This window comes from Nelumbo nucifera, chromosome 1, assembly GCF_055504915.1.
Source record: "Nelumbo nucifera cultivar China Antique chromosome 1, China Antique-T2T, whole genome shotgun sequence".
Classification (NCBI taxonomy): Eukaryota; Viridiplantae; Streptophyta; class Magnoliopsida; order Proteales; family Nelumbonaceae; genus Nelumbo; species Nelumbo nucifera.
In genome coordinates this window covers 197,353,570-197,380,103 of record NC_142649.1, presented here as the reverse complement: position 1 = coordinate 197,380,103, position 26,534 = coordinate 197,353,570, and the positions used below count along the sequence as shown (strand labels likewise).

The window sequence follows — 26,534 nt, the reverse complement described above, 5'->3', positions numbered from 1 at the left end:
CTCTGAAGATTCAATTAGGATTGGTGTTTGCTGCATGCAGGTTAGGGGCTTTGATCAGAAACGGTAACTTTCATTAGACATATTAAGAGAATACATTGTCACCACCCAGTCAAGGGTGTTTACCCCAAGAAAAGTACTTTCTGATTACAGAACAGCCCAAAACAAGCTTTCCGTGAAAGTTCCTTGCTTTGCAAGGGTGTTGGCTGGTCCATTCACTGACCTCCTTGTCCACTTGAACAGTGCCCCAACCTCCCTTGCTAAGCAGTTTATTTCCCTCATGAATTGTCTATGTACCCAGGCCCCCAAGTTATGTGACTGCAACCACTCAATTAATAGTTTAGAGTCCCCTTCTACCTCAATCTGGTGTAAGCCCCATTGTTTAGCCAGTCTTAGACTTGTTGCAAGGCCATAATCTCTGCTCTCAAAGAGTCTCCATCACCTATCGGACCTGAATACAGTGCAACCAATCTGCCCTCCCTGTCTCTGAAAACTCCTCCCACCCCAGAGGGATCCGGGTTTCCTAAGGTACTCCCATTGATGTGCAGGAGTAGGAATGACAACGGGGCGGGGCGGGGATAGGGAGCCTCTCCCCATCCTTGTCCCCGCAAAAATCCCCATCCCAGTCCCTGACCCCGTCCTCGCTAACGGGGACAAGGTTATCCCCATCCCCGCGGGGATCCCCATTCCCCGTAATTTTTTATAATGTTAATCATTTTGTTTTGTTTTTTATTTTATTTAAAAAAATAAAAACGAAATAATTAAAATTTACAATTTATTAAAAAAGATTCAAACATATTCAACCATATTTTTAAAATATTAATATGTAGATGTATGTGTACATATATAACGTATGCATACATATATATTAGTGGGGATCCCACGGGAGTGGGGATCAGGGTCCCCGCGGGGCGGGGAGTGCTCTCCCCGTCCCCGCCCTGTCCCCGCTAACGGAGATGAAAATTTCCCCATCCCCATCACCGTGGGGGGAAAATCATCCCCATCCCCGCCCCATTCGGGGCGGATCCCCACGGGGATCAGGGAAATGGGGAAAATTGCCATCCTTATGCAGGAGGGATCCATTGCTCCTTTAACACAGACCTCAATGAGGAAGAGTTTGCCACAGTGTACCATCCTCTAAACAAATCATCAGCTGAATAATCTTTAAATAAAGGGGATGCTTTAAGCCAATGAATGACCTTGGTAGATATGCAATCAATGATTTGCTCCTTAGATTTTTCAGAACCCTGGAAGATCCTATTGTTTCTTTCTTCCCAGATTGACCACAAAACAGCTGCTCTTGTTGCTCTCCACATTGCTCTCCCCTTCTTTGGAGGTCTAAAGAAGTTCGGATCAAAGAGTCTTACTACATCCGAAGGAGGGGTCCACCTGCATCCAAAGAGGGAGGAAAACCAATTCCAAACAAAGGCTACAAAAGGATAGGATATAAATAAGTGCGTAATGGTCTTGCCACAGGCCAAGCGGAGGCTACGCACGTGGGGTGAAAGGCAATAGTTTGGCCTTCTTTTTTGCAGCATATCTAAGGTGTTGATTTTCTGGAGTACTACCTCCCAGCAAAAGCCCTTATTTTTGGGGGTACAAGGTTACACCAAACCTCCTTTGTTGGGAAGGTTCCTGCCAAGTTAGATGAATGGAGAAGAGCATTGTAAAAGGAAGCACTAGTGAAAAACCCAGAAGGAGAGGCTGACCAAATTCTACTATACAAGTAAGACTGATCAAGGAACAGAGTATTAAGAAGGGCAATCAGATCATCAACCATACCCATTTCGGACTCCCTCAACCCCCTCCTCAGACCCAAATCCCAAGAGTTACCATTCAGATAGACAGAGGAAATGGTTTTTTCTTTATTCAACGAAAGAGAGTAGATGGACGGGAATCTATCTTTGAGGGAGACATCCCCAAACTAGACATCTTCCCAGAATCGAACTTTATTCCCTGCACAAGAATCAAGTCTGATAAATGGAAGAAATGAGGGTAAAACGCCATTGATAGCTTTACAAGGAGATGACTGGGATGCCCTAGGGTCAAGACTAGTATCCCACCTGTTTTCTGCCACCCCGTGTATACTCACTATCACTTTGTGCCACAAGTTGTCCTGTTCCAGAGGTAGTCTCCATAACCACTTTCCCAACAAGGCTATATTCCTTAGCTTTATGTTTCCTTTACCCAACCCTCCACTATCTCTACTTCTAGAGACCACCTCCCACTTCACCAAGTGATCTTTCTTTGTATCCCCTGGTTCCCATAAGAAATCCCTCATTAATTTCTCCAGGTTAAAAGCCACACTAGTGGGGATCTTGAAGGTAGAAAGGAAGTAAATTGGTAGTTTTGCCAAAGTTGATTTTATTAGGGTAATTCTTCCTCCCAGAGAGATGTAATTTCTCTTCCATCCTTTTAGCCTCTTTGAGAATCTTTCCAAAACTGGGTACCAGAAGCTTTCTGACTTTGGATTCCCTCCTAAAGGTAATCCTAGATACTCTAATGGCCAATCACCAGCTTCACATCCCAACACTCTAGCAAGGATTCCTACCTCTTCTTCCGATTTATTAACCCCTACCACACAGCTCTTTCCCCAATTAATTTTGAGATTAGAGGCCTTTTCAAACTGATTTACCAACCTCTTCAAATTGATTAACTCCTCTTGCTCCCCTCCACAAAAAACAATAATATCGTCTGCAAACTGATGAGTAACCACCACTGCGTCCCTCCCAATTCTCCAACCTCTGATCAAATTATTACAATCAGCCCTAGCAATTAGAACACTTAAGACATCAGCTACTAGGGTGAAAAAGGAAGGGGGAAAGGAGATCTCCTTGTCTAAGACCTCTCTTAGCTGGGAAAAAGTCCCTAGCTACCCCATTAACCAAGATGGAATAATGACAAGAGGAGATACATCCCTTTATCCATTTACACCACCTCACCTCAAAGCCTCTATGCCTCAAAACTTCTAGAAGAAACTTCCAATCCACCAAATCATAGGCTTTCTCAAGATCAAGCTTACAGACCATGCCTTTCTCTTTTTTCCGGCCCTTATACTCCACACATTCATTTGCAATGAGGATTTGATCTATTATTTGTCTTCCGAAAATGAAGCCACCTTGGTTTGGAGAGATCAAGCAAGGGAGGACTTTCTTAATCCTTTTGGCCAAAACCTTGGAGATGATTTTATACAAGCTTCCCACCAGGCTTATAGGTTGATAGTCTTTTGGGTGGGACGCTTCTGCTTCTTGGGGATTAAAGCAACAAAGGTTGCATTGGCTTCATAGTTGAACTTGCCTCTCTCAAAAAATTCAGCAAACACTTCCAAAAGATCAACACTAATAATCCCCTAACAATCTTGATAGAAGGCCATTGTGAAATCGTCTGGACCAGGTGCTTTAGACCTTTCCATCGAGAAAATTGCTCTTTTTATTTCCTGGGTCTCAAAAGGTTTTTCTAGATCCGCCAAAAGATCCTTGGGGCCAGCCCTCCACTCAAAGTCACCCAAACTCTCTCTAACACCTCCATTGACAGCAAAGATAGATTTGAAGTGGTTCATCAAGGCTTGTGCTATGTCATCTTCCCTAGTTAAAATTTGTCCATCCCACTCCAATTGGGATATGAAATTCTTTCTCTTTGTTCCGTTGGCCAACAAATGGAAAAAACTAGTGTTCCCGTCTCCTTCCTTTAACCACCTACATCTTGATTTTTGCCTCAAACTAATCTCCTCTTTTCTCAAAATCTCCTCCAATTCTTGCTTAAGCCTCCATCTTTCTGCCCTCTCTTTCGCCCTTATTCTTCTATTCCCTTCAAGACCATCTAGTTGTTCTAATCTGTGAGCAATCCAAAATTTCCTTTCTTCTAATCTTCCAAACACCTCCCTATTCCAATCCTTAATCTTGGCTTTCAGCCTTTGCAGCTTCTTATAAAATCTATAACCCTTCCTCTTAATTCCACTTGATCCTCCTCCCATCAAAGTTTCACCCTTGAAATAAAGTCAGGGTGAAGTAACCACATATTCTCAAATCTAAAAGGACACGATCCTTCCTCTCACCCTTTCTTGAGACAGTCTAATTGGGCAGTGATCTGAGGTAGTTCTTGGTAAGGCTCTTTCTATCACCCCCCCAAGACTTCCTCCCAATCCGAAGAGACAAGAAATCTGTCCAACTTACAACAAATCGGTACCTCTTGGAAGTTTGACCACGTAAAGTTGGCTTGTAACAGGGGCATGTCTCTCAATTCAAAGGAATCCACAAATAGATTGAATTTTCTCATACTTGAGGTAATCCTATGGTTGGGGTAATGTTAGAATCTAGGGGTTCAAATTGAAGGTGGTTTTATCAAGTGAGATGAGAAAAAAATTAACGGAAACAACTTCAAATAGGGATACCCAGATTGCCATGCTGTTTGACATTTTTATCTTGGATATAAAAGGGGTCTCAACTGTGTTCAGGTTGTATATGGAATTCATTTTTGAACTCATTCACGAGTTTTTTTATTGGTTTCTTTCATGAGTTGTTACCGTTGTCCAATCCTGTCACCTGCATATTCAAATATCCCATTGTTTTTTTTTTTTGATCAGAAGCGATAACTTTCATTAGAGAAAAATTAAACTGAAATACAGAAGTCAACCCTTATTAGAAATGGTTGATCCAATAAACATCAAACATTACAACACTACCCAGAAAAGACTCTCCCTTACAGTCCCTTGTTTTGCTAGGGCGTCAACAAAACCATTTGCTGATCTCCTTACCCACTTGAACCAAACACCCACCTCCCTTGTCATGCTAAGAATTTCCCTTATCAGCTGTCTATATTGCCAAATTCCCAGCTGCCTTGATTGCATCCACCCAATTACCAACTTGGAGTCTCCCTCTATCTCAATCTGCTGTAGCCCCAATTGTTAGGCCAGTTTTACACCTTGATGTAGTGCCAAGATTTCCACTCTTAAGGAATCTCCAACTCCTATTGGACTTGCAAACAGAGCCATTATCTTGCCTTCATTATCTCTGAAAACACCTCCTATACCAGATGGGCCTGGATTACCTATAGAGCTTCCATCAAAGTTCAGTTTCACCCTTTGTTGTGCTGGTGGGGACCAAACTTCCTCTATCATAGCTTTGGAAGTAGTAGTAGATGCCACAATACCCCAACTTCTATAAATGTCTTCAACTGAGAAATCCTTAAAAAGATCACAAGATTTCAACCAATGGATAACCTTGGTAGTTATTCCTTCCACAACCTCTTCCTTGGATCTACAATTGCCTTTGAAGATCCTATTGTTTTTTTCCTTCCACACTGACCACAATATAGCAACTCTAGTGGCTCTCCACATAACCCTTCCACGAACCGTTGGTTGCCTGTAAAAAGCTGGATCAAAGAGGTTCACCACGCTCGAGGAGGGAGTCCACCTACAGCCAAAGAGAGGAGAGAACCAAGACCAAATAAAGAACACAAAGGGACATGAGATTAGTAAATGTGAAGTTGTCTCACCAGAACCCAAACAGAGGCAACAAACATGGGGGGAGAGGCACATATTTGGCCTCTTTTTCTGCAATAAATCCAAGGTGTTGATTTTTTGGAGTGCCACTTGCCAGCAAAAGGCCTGAATTTTTGGGGGTACAGGGCTACCCCACACCTCCTTTGAAGGAAAGTTCCCTACAAGGTTAGAGGTCTGAAGCAAAATGTTATAGAAAGAAAAGCAATTGAAAAAACCAGAAAGGGAAGGTTTCCAAATTCTGCTTTCTCTACAAGATTAATCAAGAAAGACTTCCCCTAACTGAGTGATCAAATCATCAGCCATCCCCATTTCAGAATCCCTTAGACCTCTTCTCAAGCCCAAATCCTAGGAGTTATCAACAAACACTGAAGAGATCACTTTTCTTTTGTTTTCAGACAAGGAGTAAATAGAAGGAAATCTATCACTAAGGGAGTTTTCACCAACCCAAACATCTTCCCAAAACAAAACTTTATTTCCAACACATACATCATATTTGAAATAAGGAAGCAAAAGAGGCAAAATACCTTGAATAGCTTTCCAAGAAGAACACTAAGAAGCCCCAGGGTCGAGTCCTGCATCCCAGCCGTTATCTGCCAATCCATGAATAATTACAATCATTCTATACCAAAGTTTGTCTGTTCCATTGATAGTCTCCACATCCATTTCCCTAACAAAGTCGTGTTTCTTAATCTTATATTTCCTAACCCAAGGCCTCCATCATCCCTACTCCTAGAAACCACCTCCCACTTCACTAAGTGATCCTTCTTAGTATCCCCTAGTTCCCACAAGAAATCCCTCATTATCTTCTCTAACTGGTTAGCTACTTTCATTGGTACTCTAAAGGTAGACAAGAAATAAACTGGCAGGTTGGCCAAGATTGACTTGATTAAGGTTATCCTACCCCCTAAAGAGATGTAATTCCTCTTCCAATTTGCTAACCTCTTGGATAATATTTCAATTAGGGTACAAAAAACTCTCAACCATTGAACCCAATGGTAGCCCCAAATATTGTAAAGGCCAGCCCCTCACTTCACACCCCAAAATCCTAGCTAGGGAATCCACTTTCTCTCCCCCTAAATTGAGCCCTGCCACACAACTTTTTCCCCAGTTCACTTTAAGATTGGACTTCCTTTCAAATTGAAGCACTAGACTCTTTAAATACCGTAATTCCCCCTCCTCCCTGTCACAAAACATGATGATGTCATCTGCAAATTGAAGGCGTGTGACCACCACCTCCTCCCTACCAATTCTCCAACCTCTTATCAAATTGTTAGCATCAGCCCTTGAAATCATGACACTCGACACATCAACTACTAGGGTAAAGAGGAATTGGGATAATGGATCTCCTTGCCTAATACCCCTCTTTGCAGGAAAGAAACCCCTAGCTACACCATTCACCAATATTGAGAAATGACATGAAGAAATGCATCCCTTTACCCAACTGGGCCATATCTCCCCAAACCCTCTCCGCTTGAGAACCTCTAGTAAAAGATTCCAGTCCACCATGTCATATGCCTTTTCAAGATCCAATTTGCAAACCAACCCCTTTTCCTTTCTCCTCCTCTTCACCTCAGCACATTCATTGGCAATAAGTATTTGATCTACAATTTGTCTTCCTTCTACAAAGGCCCCTTGATACGGCGAGATTAGAGACGGGAGGATCTTTTTTAATCTTAGTGCTAGGACCTTAAAGATGATCTTATACATGCTTCCCACCAGGCTTATAGGTTTGAAATACTTTGGTTGGAGAGTGTCCTTCTTCTTAGTAACCAAGGCAATAAAAGTTGCATTTTCAAAAACCTCCAACAAATCCTCTCTAATTATCTCCCAACAATCTTGATAGAAGGCCATCGAAAAACCATCAGGCTCAAGAGCTTTAGATCGATCCATGGAGAAGATTGCATTTCTCACTTCTTGGGCCTTAAATTTTTTTTTTCCCAAGATTCCAATAAGACACTATCTTCCACCCTCCACTCCAAGTCCTCTAAGCTCTCACTAGGTCTCCCCATTGTTGCTCCCATTCTTACCATCACTTTTTCTTTATTTCAATCAGTTTCTGTCTCTTTTGAATATGGGTTTGAAAGCCTGACTCCTTGTCCTTTGATTGTGACTGAGGTTTCAATTATCATTATAATTGGTGAATGCACCAATATCTATTGGTTGATAATGAAGTATAAAAATATACGGTTGACTACTTTTCCTACATAGAAAAATTGAGAATTGTAATAATATTGATACTTATCAGAAAAGTAATAATGTTGATATTACTGCTTTTTCTTATATTGTATGATATTGTTATTCCAGTAATTTATTGATAATTTGATATTATTCATAAGGCCTTGTACATCTGGACATGAATTTTCCCCTTTTTGACTGGAGGGAGGGAGGGGTTCTTGGCCAGACAGGAGAGCCTCACCTGCTATGAAACAGGAGAGCCTCACCTGGTAGCTGCCATTGGTCTTCAAACAAAAGGGAAACCTAGTTGTACAGGAGCATACTTGTCATCCTTTTGATGACATCAATATAGTTACTAGTTTCCTTTTAAAAAAAGGATATCATTCCTAAGAATTGATTTTATCTTCCAAATATGTACTGCTAAAATTTATACAACTTTGGTAACCTATAGAAGCTGATTATTTTCCTAGTTAATCTCTCGCATTGGACCCATGTAAGGATGTATACTGAATCATCGATTCTTTGAATGTAAAGCATGTTCTTTATGCTGCCCTCATGCTGGTCTTATAGCCTTAGATTGAAGATGTTGCTTTCTTAATCATTCCATATAAGTTTCTGTACATCTAACTCATAGGCAAACTGAATTACCCCAAAAAAGGGAAAAAAAATCGTAGGCATGCTGAAGCTTTAGATGAAGTGGGGTAGCTCTGGAATCTCCATAATGCATACATTGTTATGCCATTAAATTACCTTAATAAAAATAGCAATTATGACTCTACTAGTGTGATGAATACACCTACCCTTTGTCATCCCAATTGTTAGGTTTCACAGTTCAGCTGATAAAGTCCCATCTTTTTTTTTTTTTTTTGATAATTAAAATCATTTCCATTAAAATAATGATTAGTTACAAGAAAATCCCCTTGGAAGCGTGAGGTGCAGCCTCTCTGAACAGCAAATACACAAACTACAACAGAGATTACATGAATGTTGATAGTCAGCTTAAAGTTCTTCCTTTCTTTTCTTTTCCTTTCCCCTTCTTTGGGAAGAAAAATCACGATGTTCTATCTTCATTTAGCACTTGTCGTGCCTTGTTTCTCCTACACCTTCAAAGTATGAAGTTACTTGGGTTCATCTTTTAAATTTAGTCTTAGTGGAAATCCTTTCTCAGTAATCTCTTTTTTGTTTCTGAGGACATCTGAGTTACAGAGAAGTGCTTTAGTTTAATTTTCAAAACTCCAAGTTTAGATTGGTATTTTAGGAATCACCTGGACCGTGGTCCCTATATTACTTTATTAGAGTGAAGATCTGTTCAGATGGATCCGAAGGTTTGCCAACTCTTTGGTTGAGATGACCTGGGACTATCTAGTTTATGGTAAGCAGTCCCTCCAGATATTTTGCTATCCTTGTTGCACTCTTAACATGGTTAGCCTCTGTTGGATGTAAGATGTTCTTTTTGTCCTTCCCTCTTCCCCTTTGTTCTTTCTTGAGGTTGGGGTGGGGGGTTTTCAGCTTTGGTATTTTTATCTTTTTATGTTGGTGATTAATAGAAATTGTTCAAGTTGACGTTCACAATTTAACATAATGCAGCCAAGTAATGGGTATGCTCGGCTTCTTTTAAGAGATCCCAAGGCATAGTATCCAGTCATGTGATTTCTGTACTGGACCTAAGTTGGGTTCAAGAATCTGACAAAACTTGATCATTTTTAAATGTTTTTGGGATGAAATGAGGGTGGGCCTCGGTGCAATGCTTGGGTTGCTCCAGTGCGAACTGGATGACCAGGGTTCTTCAAATCTTGGAAACAGCCTCTTTGCATTGGCTATGTACATCTGTCCCTCCCCAGACATCCGCATTGGCGGGAACTATGTCCGGACTGCCCTTTGGGATGAATATTTTGGCGTTTTTTTTTTCAGATAAATTTAGGAGCCTTGAAAACATATATCTCTCCGCATCCCCCACATTGGGGAACCTCGTGCACTTGACTGCCCTTTTGGGATGAATATTTTGGCATTTCTCCCCATGGAGTCTTGGAGACCTCTCTCTCTCTATTCCCCCCCCCAAGTACCCTTCTGATTGGTGCTAGTTGTATGATCATGAAGTCTACCATCTTATGTAGATGCTTCTTTTGCTCTCTTTGTTGAATTTGGATTAGCTGAATGCGTTGGTTCTATAGCCTGCCACACAGCCATCACATTCAGCTAATCCGATATCTTTGTGAATATTTCTTCCAATTTCTTGGTGTGTTTGCAACGGTTTAAAATGCAAGTTGTTGCGCTTAACACTTTCTAATTCTGCTTTTGGTGATGGTTCTTGTGTCTTCTGGTCAGACGCCAAAAGTTTATCCATATGACAACCTGCGAGTGGAGCTCGGAGGAGAACCATAGACAGATGAATCTCCAAAGTCTTGTCTAGATCATCAGGGATTCAGGGCCCCTCATGCCTTCTTGTTTCTTTGTTTCAACAATATGGAGCACAGGGAGCCAATGAAAATAATGCATTTGTTGCTGAATTCGATATGTTCAATTTTTAGTCATTGACGAAACACATTACTGGGGCGTAGGAATAAATTTTTATATTCTTGTGGGCCGCATTGCATTATTTTCGCTTCGGCACAAAAAAAAAAAAATGTAAAACACTTTATGAACATGCCATAGGAAACACCATTACAGCTATTGTACCCCTTGCTGAACTGAACGAGTTAAAAAAAAAAAGATTTCTCATCCAGCTGGCTGGGTAGCGTAATTTAAGGGTATCGGGGCCGGGCTTTGCACCTACGGTAAAGACTATATAACCCTAGGCCTGGCCAGGCCCAGACCACGGGCCTAAAATATAAGTGAGCTGGGCTGTTGGGCCTATGATTTTAAATTACTAAATATAAAACGTAATATTTGGTTTTGTAAGGCTGGGCTGGGCATATGATATGTTGGGCCCTGCCGCTCAGTTCGGCTCTCAAATTTCCGGGCCCGATGTGAGCAGTACATAACTATGGTTTTTGATCCGGGTAGTATTTGGCTTTTATTAGCTCTGGCCTATAATGAATTTAATTTGTCAATTAACGGAGATGCAACGGGATCTCTTACAGGCAAAAACACTACACATGCTCTGATAGTACGGGCTTCCAGTTGCACATTGAAAATATCTCTAATTTGGACTTAGTGTCATTTTGGTCCCTGAACTTTAGACAATTCAGCATCCGAACTTTTAAAACGTATTAATCTAATACCTGTAGTTAATCAGTTGTTAATCAACTGTTAAATGATGTTTGAAAAAGACACAAATGCCCTCCAAGGGTCATCTAATTTTCTTTATCAATCATCCAAATGTTGACAAAAAATTAGTAGTTCCAAATCCTTGCCTCTTTTATTTAAGTTGGGTTCATGTCTTGGTGGCCATTCTGGTGACCCCAACTTTATTGAATAGAAGAAGCAAGGATTTTGGATTGTTAAATTTTTGTCAAGGTTTGGATGATTGATAAAGAAAATTAGATGACCCTTGGAGGGCATTTATGTCTTTTTCAAACGTTAACGGCTGGTTAATGGTAAGTATTGGATTAACACGTTTTGAAAGTTCAAATACTGAATTGTCGCATTTTAAAGTTTGGAGACCAAAATGTCACTAGATACAAAGTACAGGTACTAATCGGAAATTTTTCCTAAATTTAACATACATGTACGAGAGATATCCCCATTGTACAGATGGATGCAATGTTTGTGAAGTTTCTGTTTGCAGATCTGTGCTCATCAGAGATAGCTTTCACATTGAAGGTTGAGAACATGGTTGGGCCCATCTGGTCATTGTGTTAGAATCGCAGTCCATAAATTCAGATATTTCAAAATTTCAACACGGTTTAGACAACTATGATCTTTTCTGCATAGGTCAGCTTGATCAACCTTGGGGTAGCATTTCTGGTTCAAGATGAACCTCACTTGTTCTAGCTGATCCAGTTTTCATGCGTCTGAAGTCTTAAGTCCCAAGCTAGAGGGAGGTTTGATTTAATTAAGGGGTGTTTTACATAGGGGTGCAACTTGGGCGGGCCTAACCTGAGCCCGAACCGATTCAGCCTGAATTTTTATACGGGCTGGACTCAGGCCCAAAAAATTGGGGTATTTTTTTTTTAAATTTTTGGGTGGGTTTATTAATCAACCTAAGCTCGACGTAAGCCTGAGCTCAACCTGAGTGCATTAAATTATAGTGCAGGCTGAGCTTGGATTGGAAAGAAAGATTGGACTTGACCTCAGGCTTGGGCCTTAAGCCCAGATTTTAGGGTTGGGTCTGGGTTGACCATAAACTCAGCCCAACCCACCTGACTTGCACCCCTAGTTTGCAAGACTCTAGATCTGCTCACAAATGGGCTATGCGTCTAATCATTTGTGAACGTACCAGTTTTTCATACACATAGCACTCACACCTAAACGTAAAGAACGTTGATGTATTCACTCGTGATTGGATAAGTAGCCTGTTATAGCAGCTTGTTGAACACGTCAGTTTTTCGTAGGCATAGCACCCACACCCAAATGTAAAGAACATTGATGTGTTCAGTTGTAATTGGTTAAGTAGCCTGTTATACGCATCTTGTAGAACAGCAGATCCCAACACATCTTACAACATGATAAATGTTTTTGTTTTCATTTGTTTATGGAATTGCCATTATCATCTAATAAATAGAAAGATGTTCTTCACCATTGTTTTTGTTCCGAAAAGTAAAAACAAGTTGGTACTGTCTCTAAAAACAATATGTGTTTTTGAAACCATTCAAATGATGGTTTTGAAAATGAAAATAATTTTTGCAGTGCAGATATTTTATGATTTATGGAACATGATATTAAATAACTAAATGAAAACGTGTTCTTTAAACAAAAGACATTTTAGGATTCTGTATTGAAAATAAAAAATACATATACAACTAAGGATGTGGGTTTTATGTTTTTATTTAAGACCCAATTTGTTTTCAAATTACATGGTTTTAATTTGTTTTTGGAATTCACAACAAGAAAAGCAATTCACATTGAAGAACACCCTGAGCTGTAGCTGATTTCCAATCTCTCTGGGCCGTTTAGAAGACTGGAAGAAAGAAAAACTAACATTTTAGGCTATGTTTGGTTTTAAGGAAAAGGTAGGGAAACCTATACAAGATTTGTAAAGGTTTCTCTACCTTTTCCTTCTTTTCTCTACTTTTTCCTTCAAACCAAATACACCCTTCGGGTTTTTGTTCTGGCATTTATTGCATACCACTAGCGTTACTCAAACAAATGTGGAATGAAATGACTTCTATTGGGGCATGGCTCATACAATGATGGCCATGTATCTGCAAATTTCAATATTATTTTTTATGTATCTCTGCCTCTAGCTTATTCCTCCATTTTTTAATAGGCTAGAAAGAATTACAGACTGGGAGGAGAGAACAAATCCCACACATCACATGTCAAGGAATTGAGATCTATTCCTTACACGGACCTATAGCCACATCCCACCGTGTATTGAGAACATCTCCCATAAATAATAACATACGTGAACATCCCATCACAGGAGGAGTAGATATAACCAAAACTGTTACACTTAAATTATACTAGAAGAAGACATATGACAAAAGTGACTTCTATTAGTCAATCAGTCAGCGGCATGGTTAATTTCTTGCCATGACACACCTCGTAGCATTTCTCTAAGAACACTTTAATGTTCCATCGAGGGTCCAATTTAGCTTGAAAAAGGCTACCAGAATCCCCTTCACTAATACGCTGCGAAGCTGTGAGGTCATCCGCTTTGGACTCCATCTTCTACAGCCCTGTTCCAGTAATGACAGTATTAGCCTAATAGCTAGTATCCTCACCAATAGGCCCGACAGGAGACCGTGATGTGAGGTCCCTTCCCAGAATCCAAGCCACGAAACTCTGGGATTTGCAGTTTCGCCAATCCCATGGCCCATGGCCTATGGGCCATGCATGGTACATCCTTTTTTGAAAGGCCTAAGCCACATAAATGGTTTAATGGCAGCCAGATTATTGTACCGGTGTGTACAAGTGTTTTCTCTAAGATAATAACCGCACGCACTATCTACAACTGGCCTAGCTAGGTAATTTAAAGAGAATATAATTGCCTGGGATCAAGTTAGCAACCAAACATTAAAACAGCCACAGTTCATATCATAGCTTTGAACCTAGCTTGATGGACTGGTTTCAACTTTCAAGTACACCAGCGACCCAACTGTCAATTTGTAACTCATGGGCTTTGTTATACCCTCTGATCAATTAATTTTTATTGGCGTGAGCTGTCAAATTAGGAGGATATTCAGGGACAATTCCCATCCGGGGGTTAGTGATCACTCAAGCCAAGGGATAATCCTTATCATAGGAGTAGTTTGTATAGGACAAGGAAAGATGGAATAAGGCCTATATATATACTCATTCCCTATAAAAAAAAATATACAAGGAAAAGGAAGAATAATATCTTTCATTCTACACGAGTTGTCATGGTATCAGAGCGGTGATCCTACAGTGAGGGCATTCGAACTTGGCGTGGCCACCCGTGCTGAGCCTAGAATGGTCGGCGAGCCCAACCTTGCCTCCTCCTCTGTTAGTGGTAGCAGCATCGATCTTGGCGGCGATCTCCTTGGCCGTGTGCTTCTTAGGCTTTGTCTTTCCAGTCATGGTTGGTTCTCTCTCCGCCTGATGATCAACGACAAATCACCCGAAAACCAGGAGAGATAAATAGAAGTTTGGAGCAGCAATAAAGTCGTCTATCTCCGACGTCGGAAGTCGGATGCAGCCGGATAGGCGATCACCTCTTCCTCTGCCCTGCATATGCAGTTGGATAGGCGATCTCCAAAGGACCTTTGCATGTTCAATCTGCTGGGCAAATTTATCGGTTCTATGGAGCATCTACGGAGATCATCATCAAGATCACGTTCTTGAGGTAATTCGTCACCGTACTAGAATATTACTATTTTTAATTAGAGCTTTGGTTTTTGATCTCGGAGATCTACGAAGTGCAAACGGTTTTTTCGACCAACAAGAGGAACTCGGATTCCTTCGTTGAGATTGCGAACTCGATGTTTTGATTCTCGAGATTTTTCACCTCTTTCTCCGCCCTGCGGCGCTAAGCTCTTCTACTCCGAGACGCCATTAGCAAGGACACCCTTCGGTAAATACAACCATGTCTGATTCAGAAACCTCAGATCCGGTTGAGGAACAACAATCCAATCCTACCCTCACCGAAGTGACTACCAGAATGGCTGAAATCTTGCACAGACCAACCTCGACTACAGAGACTCCCGCCGCACAGATTGGCATCAAGTTGGACGGCACCAACTATGCTCTTTGGTCCCAAGTTGTTGAGATGTATATCTCTGGCAAAGACAAATTGGGATATATTAATGGCGAGCTTCCCCAACCTCCTCAGACTGACCCAACCTTTCGAAGATGGCGCATGAACAACGCTATTGTCAAGGGCTGGTTAATCAACTCCATGGACATATCCTTGATCGGTAACTTTATTCGATTCCCTACGACAAAGATGGTGTGGGATTCTGTTGCTACTACTTACTTTGATGGCAGTGATACCTCGCAAGTATATGATCTCCGACGCCGTGTGACCCGCTTGCGCTAGTTTGGAGGATCTCTTGAAAAATATTATAATGATCTCCAAGGTTTGTGGCGTGAAATTGATTTTTGTCGTCCAAATCCAATGAAGTGTGCTGTAGATATTCAACGGTATAATAATCTTCTTCAAGAAGAGAGAGTGTATATTTTCTTAGATGGCCTTGATGACAAACTTGACAAGATTCGAGCAGATGTACTCCAAATGCATCCGCTTCCCACTATTGAACAGGCATACGCACATGTTCGTAGGGAAGCTATCCGGCAAAAGGTCATGATCACCGGTAACAATATTGAAACTCTAGGAGCTGTTTTGGCCTCCAAAAGTGTTAAAATGGGACAACCTACTTCATCCTCAACAGGCTCTCTTTCTTTGAGCAACGAAAAATCTGGTATGTCCTCTAAATCTCAAACATCTTCTAATAAAACTAAGTGTTCTCATTGTGGTAACTCGAAGCATACCTGGGAGAATTGCTTCAAACTACATGGCTACCCCGACTGGTGGCATGAACTCCAAGCCCGAAAGCGTCAAGACAAGGCTAAAACTGGTGGTAAGGCTGTGATGGTTACAGTAGAACCCCAACTGTCATTCACACCACCTGTTGAACTACCACAAGGAGACGTACACCTCTCATATTCAGGTAACAATCTCCCCCACAACACTGTTAATAGCAATGCATGGATACTTGACTCGGGGGCTACCGACCACATGACTTATGATGCCACTGATTTTTCAAAACTTTCACCACCAAGACGGACTACAATTGCTAATACCAATGGGGCTATATCTCCAGTCACAGGAGCAGGCACTGTGACCTTGTCACCTACAATATCCTTAAAGAACACTTTGCTTGTTCCCTCTCTCTCCCATAAATTACTATCTGTTAGCCAAATTTCCACTGATCTAAATTGTGCTGTGCTCATCTATTCTACTTTTTGTCTTCTTCAGGATATTCTCACCGAGGAGATAATTGGGCGTGGTACTAGGAGGGGGGGGGGGGGCTCTACTACATGGATGATCTTAGTATGGGTCGAGCACATCATGCTTATCATCAAAGTAATACCAAAGAACAACAGATTTGGATTTCGCATCGCCGGTTGGGACATCCATCATTTGGTTACATGAAACATTTATTTCCGGATTTATTTACAGATATACAACCTTGTGATTTTCAATGTAACAATTGCATCTTAGCTAAGAGTCATAGAACTATCTATCCTTTAAGTATGAATAAAAGTAAAGTTCCATTTGCTTTAATTCACTCTGATGTGTGGGGGCCATCCCCAGTAACTACAGTGTCTAGGTTTCGCTGGTTTGTAATCTTTGTTGATGACTGCACTCGCATGACATGGTTATATCTGCTGAAACATAAAGATGAAGTGTTGACTGTATTTCAATCTTTCCATGTGATGGTGAAGACTCAGTTCTCAGCTAAAATTCAGGTTCTCAGGTCTGATAATGGCGGGGAATACATAAATCAACGGTTCCAAGATTATTTCCGGATTCATGGACTACTTCATGAGACTTATTGTCCACAGACTTCACAGCAAAATGTCATTGCTAAGAGAAAGAATCGACACATACTCGAAACTGCTCGTGCTTTGCTACTTGGAGCACATGTACCTAACCGACATTGGGCTGATGCTGTTGCTACTGCTGTGCACCTCCTTAATCGAATGCCATCATGAGTCTTACATTTTAAGACACCATTACAAGCTCTTTCATCACATGTCTCTCTGCCATCCGTGTTGATGATTCCACATCGAGTTTTTGGCTGTGTGGAATTCGTACATCTGCATAAAATCAACGCACAAAACTTGATCCACAAGCAACTCGGTGCTTATTTTTGGGGTATGCGTTACATCAGAAAGGATACTGATGTTATGATCTAGCCACCCAACGGACCTATGTTACCATGGATGTTACTTTTTTGGAATCTGAAACATTATACTCTCCTTCCGAAACCAATTCTTCTCTCTAGGGGAGAGTTAGAGTGCATAACATAACTTGTTTCTACCTGATTGGCTGAATAATAGTGATTCAACAGAAAAGGTGGTCAACGAAGAACCTTCTACAACTGGTGTAGTTTCAAGAGAGAGATCTACAACACCAGAAACATCTACATCGCCATCGCCACTTTTAGCAGAAGAAATAACGACCCCAACCTCCACAATACCCGAAGACCCATCTCCTGAGAATATTACTAAAGCGAATGATCCTAAGGTAAACTCTCCTACTACACCTTAAAGCTCTAACGATATGAATACTTCTGCTGGTTACACTTTACCTTTTAGGCATAATCGTGGCAAACCGCCAAATAGATATTCTCCAGATATTGAGGACCGGAGGTCAAAGTATCCAATTGTCAATTATGTATCAACAAAGAGACTCTCCAAACCTCTCAAAACATTTGTGCAAGAATTGTCCTCACATCATATTCCCACCAGTGTTCAAGAAACTCTGACAAACCCGAAATGGACATAGGCCATACAGGAAGAAATGGAGGCACTATTGAAGAATAAAATATGGACTCTTGTTTCCTTGCCTAAGGGAAAAAACTTGTAGGGTGTAAGTGGGTATTTTCCATTAAATACAAAGCGGATGAGTCGATCGAGAGATACAAAGCGAGGCTGGTCGCGAGAGGTTATACTTAGACACATGGCGTAGATTATCAAGAGACCTTCTTACTAGTGGCCAAATTGAATACGGTTAGAGTTTTATTATCTCTTGCAGCAAACCTTGATTGGTCGCTACACCAGTTCGACGTAAAGAACGCTTTCCTCCATGGTGACCTTGAAGAGGAGGTGTACATGGACATCCCACCTGGTTATACAACAAATTCCAAGACCAAAGTTGTGTGTAAACTACAACAAGCACTATATGGACTGAAACAATCACCGTAGGCATGGTTTGAGCGGTTTAGTCTTGCGATGAAGAAATATGGCTTTCAACAAAGCAATTCATACTATACAATATTTCTAAAGCACCAACGAGAGAAGGTAACGACTTTAATAATATATGTAGATGACATGATTATCATCGGAAATGATTCAAGAGAAATAGCAACACTTCAAAAGCAATTGGCAACTGAGTTCGAAATGAAGAACTTAGGAGGGCTCAAATATTTTCTAAGAATTGAAGTTGCTAGATCAAGGAGAGGTATATTTCTGTCTCAACGGAAACACACTTTAGATTTACTATCCGAAGTAGGACAGTTGGAGTGCAAGCCGGCAGACACACCAATTATTCAAAACCATAAACTTGGAGAATACCCAGACCAAGTACCTACCAATAAGGAGAGATATCAAAGGCTGGTTGGTAAACTTATTTACCTCTCACATACTTGTCCAAACATCACTTACGCTGTCAGCGTGGTAAGTCAATTCATGCATTGTCCAAGCGAAAATCACATGAATGCTGTAATGCGAATTCTTCGATACTTGAAGTCCTCACCCGGAAGAGGACTTATGTTCTCAAAGAATAATCATCTAAAGATTGAAGGCTATACAGACGCAGATTGGGCTGGAAATATCTCGAATAGAAGATTCACCTTGGGGTACTTTACATTTTTCGGTGGAAATCTTGTCACATGGAGGAGTAAAAAACAAAAGATGGTGGCCTTATCAAGCGCTAAAGCTGAGTTTCGGGGAATGGCTAAAGGACTTTGCGAGCTTCTTTGGCTTAAAAGATTAATGACTGAAATCGGTTTCTCCCCAACCTCTGAGATTGACCTATTCTGTGATAACAAGGCTGCCATAGATATCTCTCAGAATCCTGTTCAACATGATCGAACAAAGCACGTGGAGGTGGACCGACATTTCATCAAACAAAATATCGAAGACAAAATCATCCGATTTCCTTTTGTCAAGTCTGAAGACCAGCTGGCGGATATACTTACAAAAGTTGTATCCAGTAAAATCTTCTATAGCTCACTTGGCAAGTTGGGCATCCAAGATTTGTACGCACCAACGTGAGGGAGAGTATTGGCGTGAGCTGTCAAACTAGGAGGATATTCCTTAATTCAAGGGACAATTCCTATCCGGAGTTAGTGATCACTCAAGCCAAGGGATAATCCTTATCATAAGAGTAGTTTGTATAGGACAACGAAAGATGGAATAAGGCTTTTATATATATATAGATATATACTCATTCCCTCTAAAAGAAAATATACAAGAAAAAGGAAAATCCCAAGTATAAAAGGAAAATCCCAAGGAAAATATATACTCTTTCCTTCTACACGAGTTGTCAATCTTTTCAAGTCTTGAAAGAACCTACAAGTATAAAAGAGCCTGGTTTACTTAATTGAGTCCTTGGGAACGTAGATTATATTTGAGTCTAAAGTCTAAACGTCCCGTCTTTCGCGGCCCAAATAAAGAATGGATGGGGACAAACTAGACTTCAAGTAGAAGGGAAAATCCCAACAATGGGTGGCTAAACTCAACCAGTTGTAATTTGTTTCTTTAATGATCAACACAATCAAGAGGAAATCAGGGTCAAGGCGGCAAAGGTGGACTCCAGTGGGACTGGTCTAGATCAGCTCACATTGCAGGCGGACTCTCTCTCTCTTTCTCTCTCTCTTACACAATGCAAAAGCAGTCACAGTTTGAAAGATACACAAATCATGGGCAAGAGGTATTATGGAAGTTCAAATGGGGCACCCTTAAATTGTGAAATAAAACTGCAGTGGTCTCTGCAAGAGGTATTCCATACTCCATATCCTTGAAGGAATAGGCCAGCGAATTAGGGGTGTCTTCTTTCAAGCGTGAAGTCATTTTCTTGGGTCAACATAGCGCCCAAACTCAAGTTATTGTTTATCTCTTTCCCAACTCTAGTGAGTAGTGACTCATACTCAGAATCGTTATTCAAAGTAGCAACCAAACAAGAAGATACAAAGTTCTAAGGCCCAGACTCCATATCACGGGTTCTTGTCCAGACGCGAGGCACCTTAAAACTACTCCCTCGATGGTGATAAGCTTGTCAACTTGGCATGCATTACTCTATTATATTGCCACATGGACAATCCATCAACTTGGCATATGGACCCGCTGTTGCCGCGTGGACCCCTTACAACCAAAATCGCGTCGATAATTAGAGAACTTATACCAACTATAATCTTTATACTATGATATATATTCTTGATTAATTAGCAATTTATTCTTTGTTGATGAAGACGTACTGGACCTAACCAGATGTCATGATCCTTTTGTTTCTCATCTCTTACTCTTGGAAACTACATCCATTGATTAATTAAACCCATCAATTTGTTCTATTTTATTGTAATTAGATTGTGACTTATTTAATTTGTTTTAAGATATGATTCTCTCAAATAGGGAAGCTTCACCTACTGTCTGTAGCGTGTAGGGCTTGAGTACAAAAAGGGACAGGAACCATGAAAGAGATCCGACCCCCTTCTCTCTTGAAAATAAAGAAATTAATGCAGATTTTGTTGATCAAGCTCTATTATTATTTTTATTCTAAATTCACAATTTGTCTATTCCAAAGAATGTGATCCCTGATGGTTAATTACTACGATCTAGTGGGCTAATAAAAACCCTAGAAGATCCTCTTCGTGGGACCCATATGGCGGTGGGCCCTCCCTTACATGTGTACAACTGTAATTCTTACGTAGAATATACAATTTGATTGTATTTTATTATATTATTTTTTTTATTCCTTAAGAAAAGGGTCCCTACTCCCTCGCATGAAGGGCGGTGCTTAATTGATAGCAATACTCAAATGGTTTTGTTAACTTTGCCTATTGAGTTTAGTAGATAAGATACCAACCTTTTGTATTCACTTTACTTTCATGAGTTCTCTCTACATGGAAGGATCGAAATTGAATTCTTTTGAAGCACTTTCCAAATGAAGTTGGCATTGACAAGAGAATTGAAGCCATTAAATTGAGTACCCACTTTCTCTGGGAGCTCCTCTGAAAGGAGCTCAATTGTGAATATTAGCTAATATCTAGGCAGAAAGGAAAAAAAAAACTCTTAAGCACAACCTTACGTCTCTCACAGCTGAAGTCGGACTCAAATTCGAGAACAAACAACAAAGCCAATACTGCTGTAAAATTTGGTTTAAAGAAAGTTTGTATTACAAAGCCAACTATAGTCTGCCTAGTAGCAAGAAATAAGATACCTAGGACCCCAAATTGTCTATAACATGGCTGTGCATATCACATGTATATTTTAATTATATTTCTCACTCTTTTTTCAGAAACAAAATATATTTTTGACTAAAACTAAAACTTATTAGAAGGTAAATTTTTCAAAATATGAGGAAATGGGTATTTTCCATAAAAAATAATTAGTTGTGAGTAATATAGATTTTCAAAAATACAGAACAAAAGGTTTGCTAGCAAACGCTTTATTTACTTTTAATATATATATATATATATATATATATAAGTAAATTTTAATAAATTATATTTGCATGTTCCTAACTTTTTATTCCATATTTTTAAATAATCTATTAAATAGGTCTACATTTATAGCTGATCTTTATTTCACCATAATTAAGGACCGGGGCATATATTCGAATTTTTCTTTTTTTGCCTTTTTCATCAATTTTGTTTTCTTTTTTTTTTCTCAAATTAGAGTTTCAATGGGAATAACCAAGCGCCAACGGAACTCTACTCGCAAAAGTCAAAACAGTATGTGGCTCAACGGAGGCAGTGTAACCAATAGGAGAAGAGCACGTCAGCCCCATATCTACCACTTTCCATATTTCAAAACGTCATACAAGTATCTAGATATTGAGTGGAAGTGATTTGGAAACACATTGAAAACAATAACGCCAATACTGTCTAAAACTAGATAAGAAAATCGTCAGGGTTGAGTGTATTTTGAAGCAGAGAGGCAGCTGATAAATGCCAACCCATCAGGCATCAGCTCATCAGAAAGCTCCAAAGTTTAGAACCCTAATGGCTATCATCCAAGTTGCACCGCCAGCTATGGCCTGATACTAGCTAATGTGGCCACATGGGCCGCCTCTGATTTTTTAATCCCAAACTGATCACAGTCTTCACCTATAAAACCCTAACCCACTACCCCATTCCCCATCATCCCATCCTAGAATTCCCGGCCGGCCTTTAAACACAAACCCAATTAAGTGATACTAGCTAGCTTCAGATATATCGATGGCTTCCAAGAGTAGTGCGTCCCTTGCTCTTCTCCTTGCCTTGAACCTTCTCTTCTTCACTCTTGTGAGCTCTACCTATGTCCCTTGCCCACCACCACCAAAGAAGCCAACCCCAAAACCCCCAAAGCCTCCTGTATACCCTAGTTGCCCAAGGGACACACTGAAGCTAGGCGTTTGTGCCAACCTGTTGAACGATTTGGTGCACCTCGTCATCGGAACCCCACCAAAGTACCCTTGCTGCACTCTCATTGAGGGTCTTGCTGATCTCGAAGCCGCTGTTTGCCTCTGCACTGCCATCAAGGCCAACATCTTGGGCATTCACTTGAATGTCCCCGTCTCCTTGAGCTTGCTGTTGAATTACTGTGGCAAGAAGGTCCCCTCTGGCTTCCAATGCGCCTAATTAAGCCCCCGAAGCGCTACGCTTCTTCTTATTATTTCTCTCTTCATGCATTATTGGTGTGTTGCTTTCTGCTCGATCTGGTTTCAGGAATTCTCCTCCTTTGATTGTGTGTCTTTAAAAGTTTTCCTCGTAATTGTACTCTTGATTCGTTTGGTGGATGGAACTTGGAAGGCTCCTCACCTTCCTGATCTACATCTTCTGTAGCCTTCTTAATTTCTCCCAATTCTAATAATGACAATGGACGGGTCTGTTTTTTGTTTTGTAGCTGTATAAATAAGAAGTCTTATTTCAGAATGAAATTATTGGATTTTATTATTGCACAATATCTATGGAAGCGACGTTACTGCTAATTAACCTACATGGGTTTGGTCTAGCCATTCATTAGCGTCGCATGCATGGAGCAGTAAGCTCTGTGTTCCAATCAACAAGATATAGAAAATTTCATTTTCGGAGGGAGGTCGATATGAATTATGAAGTGATACCATGCTCCAAACTCCAATCATTATGAATGTTCATGGCTGATCGATCCATGAGGCAGCTTTACTGAACAAACTGATCAGTGAGAGTAGGGATCGAGGTAGTGGGTAATGGTTCAAATAACAGATGGAGACGCATTGTGCTGTCGGTGGCAACTTAATTCTTGCAGTGTGTGAAATGGGGTTGGGTTTCATTGTTTCAACTTTCAAAAGATACAGATGTCGTCGACTGGGCTAACATGAAGCATGGTTTTATTCCTCTGATAATTAATTATAAGAGGAATGTCACACTGATCGAGCGCCTTTGTGTCCTTGTCAGTTGTCAACACCAAGTTCAAATCGTCTACAGTTCTGTACAGATTACGGGGGGCCTACATATATCCTGATTGGCACAGTACCTTCCGATTCCCGTAGAGAGATGGAGAATTTTGAAGTTTCAGTCACCATAGTCAAACTTGGGTGCTCATTCATTGACATTCTCGTTCCTCTGTACTTGAGAAACTTGTCTACTTAGGATGAAGATATACAGAAGGACCAGCGGAAGCTTCTTAACGATCAGATTCTGCACATTAAATGTAGTACGAATTGAATTGAAAGGGAAGATGGAGTAGTTATCTACTTATCTTAAATATTAAGATGTGTTCTATTTCTCTAGTACAGAAGGAGGGGGTCACCATGAACAAATCTTGTCTTTATCTCTTTCATTGGAAAAATACCTATATATCTCAAATATCAAATAAAGCTATCTTTAATTAGAGGATTGTGACCATAGGTCAACTCGAGAGATTATTATATATTATTATGTATTATTCAAATTTAACTTGCAATTTGGGAAAAGGAGAAAGAAATAAGCGCCAAGCTAGAGACAAGAGACAAGTCATATTGCCTAGCTAATTCACGAGGTACAATTTATAGAGATTCTGTATGATAAACAAGAACAAAATAATTTTAACTTCATCCTTTGTAAAGGGTTAACTGCAAGGGAGTTCGGATATGCTCCTCTCATACCGACCTCATAGCATGTTTTAACCGCATATAGGGAACATTTCCGATATTTATATATTATTATTCATTGGAGATATTTTCAAATACAGGGTGGGATGTGGATGTGAGGTCTGTGTGAGGAGTGTTATGTGAGGGGCATATCCCAATTCAGTGTAAGGGTAGAGGTGTAAAACAGGTTATGCTGGACTGTGCAAAGTACAGGCTGTCTTAGGCCGTGTTGTCCTCTCTAGGGATAGTTTGGGGGGTCGGCCTGGCATGTTCCATGGTCTAAGCCTGTGCGGGCTCGTGCATGGGCCTAGGCCAGGTGGGTTGTAGGGCGTGCCATGGGCTTGGGCCACAGATCGGGCCTTGGGCATGGGCCCAAATAGGCCAGACTGTTTTTTTTTTTGGTTTTTTGACATTTTTTATTTATTTTTATTTCTTTGTTAAGTAAAACTAAAATATTTAACTTTCTTTAGGAGCTATTTGAAAAAATAAGAAATCTAACAAAAAAAATGAAAAAAAATACTTAACCAAATAAGAAGTCAAAGGGACAAAGACTCGAAGTGAACAACAATTTGGAAGAAAAATAGGAATTTTATTTCATTTAAATTTGATTGATACAAAGCATACAATGGTTGGATGAATGAAATATGAAAATTGGAATAAATTAATAAAGTATAAAAATACAATATAGTTATAAATTGAAAATACAAAATTACGTTATTAAAAAATATCAAATAAATTAAATAAAATTGAAACAAAATTTACAATAATTTGAAAAAATTCTATACAACTATTGAGTATACAAAAAAATATTGACTTCATCATTTTCTTCTATTGTTCGACTTTGGTCATTGTAGGAATTGCAAAAGGTGGAGGATAGGGCTATTTATAAGAATTGTTGAATTGGTGTGATGAGAATGGTGGAGGATAGGGCTATTTATAGGAATTGAAAATAATTCAATTGTCCAAAATACCCTAAAAACTAGTTATTTTTTAGTTGTTGGGAGGGGTATTTTGGTCATTGTAAAGTTATTTATCACTTTACCCAAAATGCCCCCAAACTAGCTATTATATAGTTGTTCAGGGGCATTTGTGTCATTCTTTCTCACAAAAAAACCAAAATACATAAATACCCCTATATGGCCATTTATAACTATTGGGGGTATTTTTGTAAAAAAAACCCCTATATATCTACGAGTCCGCAGGCCGTGCCAGCATGTGGTCTGCGGTAGGGCTGTTCATTACAATACCCAAACCGATCAAACCGATCAACTTGGACCGATCCAACCCGAGTTGGCCGGTTTTTCTTAACATCGGTCGGTTTTGGGTTACGAAAAAACATAAACCGATGGTTCGGTTTGGTTTCGGTTTTCATGTGTGATGTGTGAAAACCGAAACCGAACCGACCCAAACCGACTTAGATATATTATATATATTTGATATATTTCAGTTTTACTATATATATATATTTCAGATATATATTTGTGGAAATATATATATATATATATATATATATATATATTAGCTTTATTTCAGAAATATACATATTATATTTAAAATTTCAGATATATAAAATATCAGTTTTAATCCATCAAATCATTTTTAATTTCCAGGCATCCAGCCTTTGCTTTCTTAGACTTGATTCCTTTACCGTTTACACCGAGAGAATCATTCACAAAACCGACCCAAACCGATTCAAACCGACCAGGTCGGTTTTACTTAGTATTGGGTCAGTTTCGGTTTCATTTCTAGAACCGACCGGGTCGAGTCGGTTGGAAAAACGCCAGTAAACCGACCCAACCCGACCCGTGAACAGCCCTAGTCTGCGGGTGGCATGGCACGTGGACCTGGAACCCCTGGCCTAGCATGGCCCGTGGACTTGGAACCCCAGTCATGCTATGTTGTGCCGGTCCGTAGATTTGAAACCTCAAGCCCAACATGGCCCAATAATCGTACTGGATTGGGCACGACCTGCATGCCGTCATGCCATGTTGAACTTGGCTGTAAACGGCACGACCTGATTTACACATACATCTATGAAAGGGACCAAAAAATAATAATAAATGCAAAGGGGAATGCTGACTGAAGGTGTATTAATCAGTGCAATGGAAACATGTATGAAGCATTAGTATGCCTAATTAAGGAGAAGAACCATTATATTCCAATCAGTGCAACCAATGCCTAATTAAGCATTGGTTGCATTTGCCATTCTTTATTTTAAGGATTTATCTCCTTTTTGCATTTAAAATCTCATTATTCATAGGA

At 40.1% G+C, this 26,534-nt stretch overlaps 1 protein-coding gene and 2 pseudogenes across 1 annotated transcript in view; 2 read left to right on the top strand and 1 right to left on the bottom strand.

The window, feature by feature from the left end:
• LOC104602313 (NADH dehydrogenase [ubiquinone] 1 beta subcomplex subunit 8, mitochondrial) overlaps positions 1 to 10,256 on the top strand; it is a 29,849-nt gene extending 19,593 nt beyond the window's left edge. The window contains exon 4 of the mRNA XM_010265942.3: positions 9,998 to 10,256. Within this exon, the coding sequence (XP_010264244.1) occupies positions 9,998 to 10,054 (57 nt within the window). The 3' untranslated portion in view covers positions 10,055 to 10,256. The remainder of the gene's footprint in view (positions 1 to 9,997) is intronic.
• Positions 10,257 to 14,134: 3,878 nt separating this feature from the next.
• LOC109115028 (protein METHYLENE BLUE SENSITIVITY 1 pseudogene) lies at positions 14,135 to 14,314 on the bottom strand (annotated as a pseudogene).
• A 7,999-nt stretch (positions 14,315 to 22,313) lies between these two features.
• LOC104602312 (14 kDa proline-rich protein DC2.15 pseudogene) lies at positions 22,314 to 24,046 on the top strand (annotated as a pseudogene).
• The last annotated feature ends 2,488 nt before the right edge of the window (positions 24,047 to 26,534 follow it).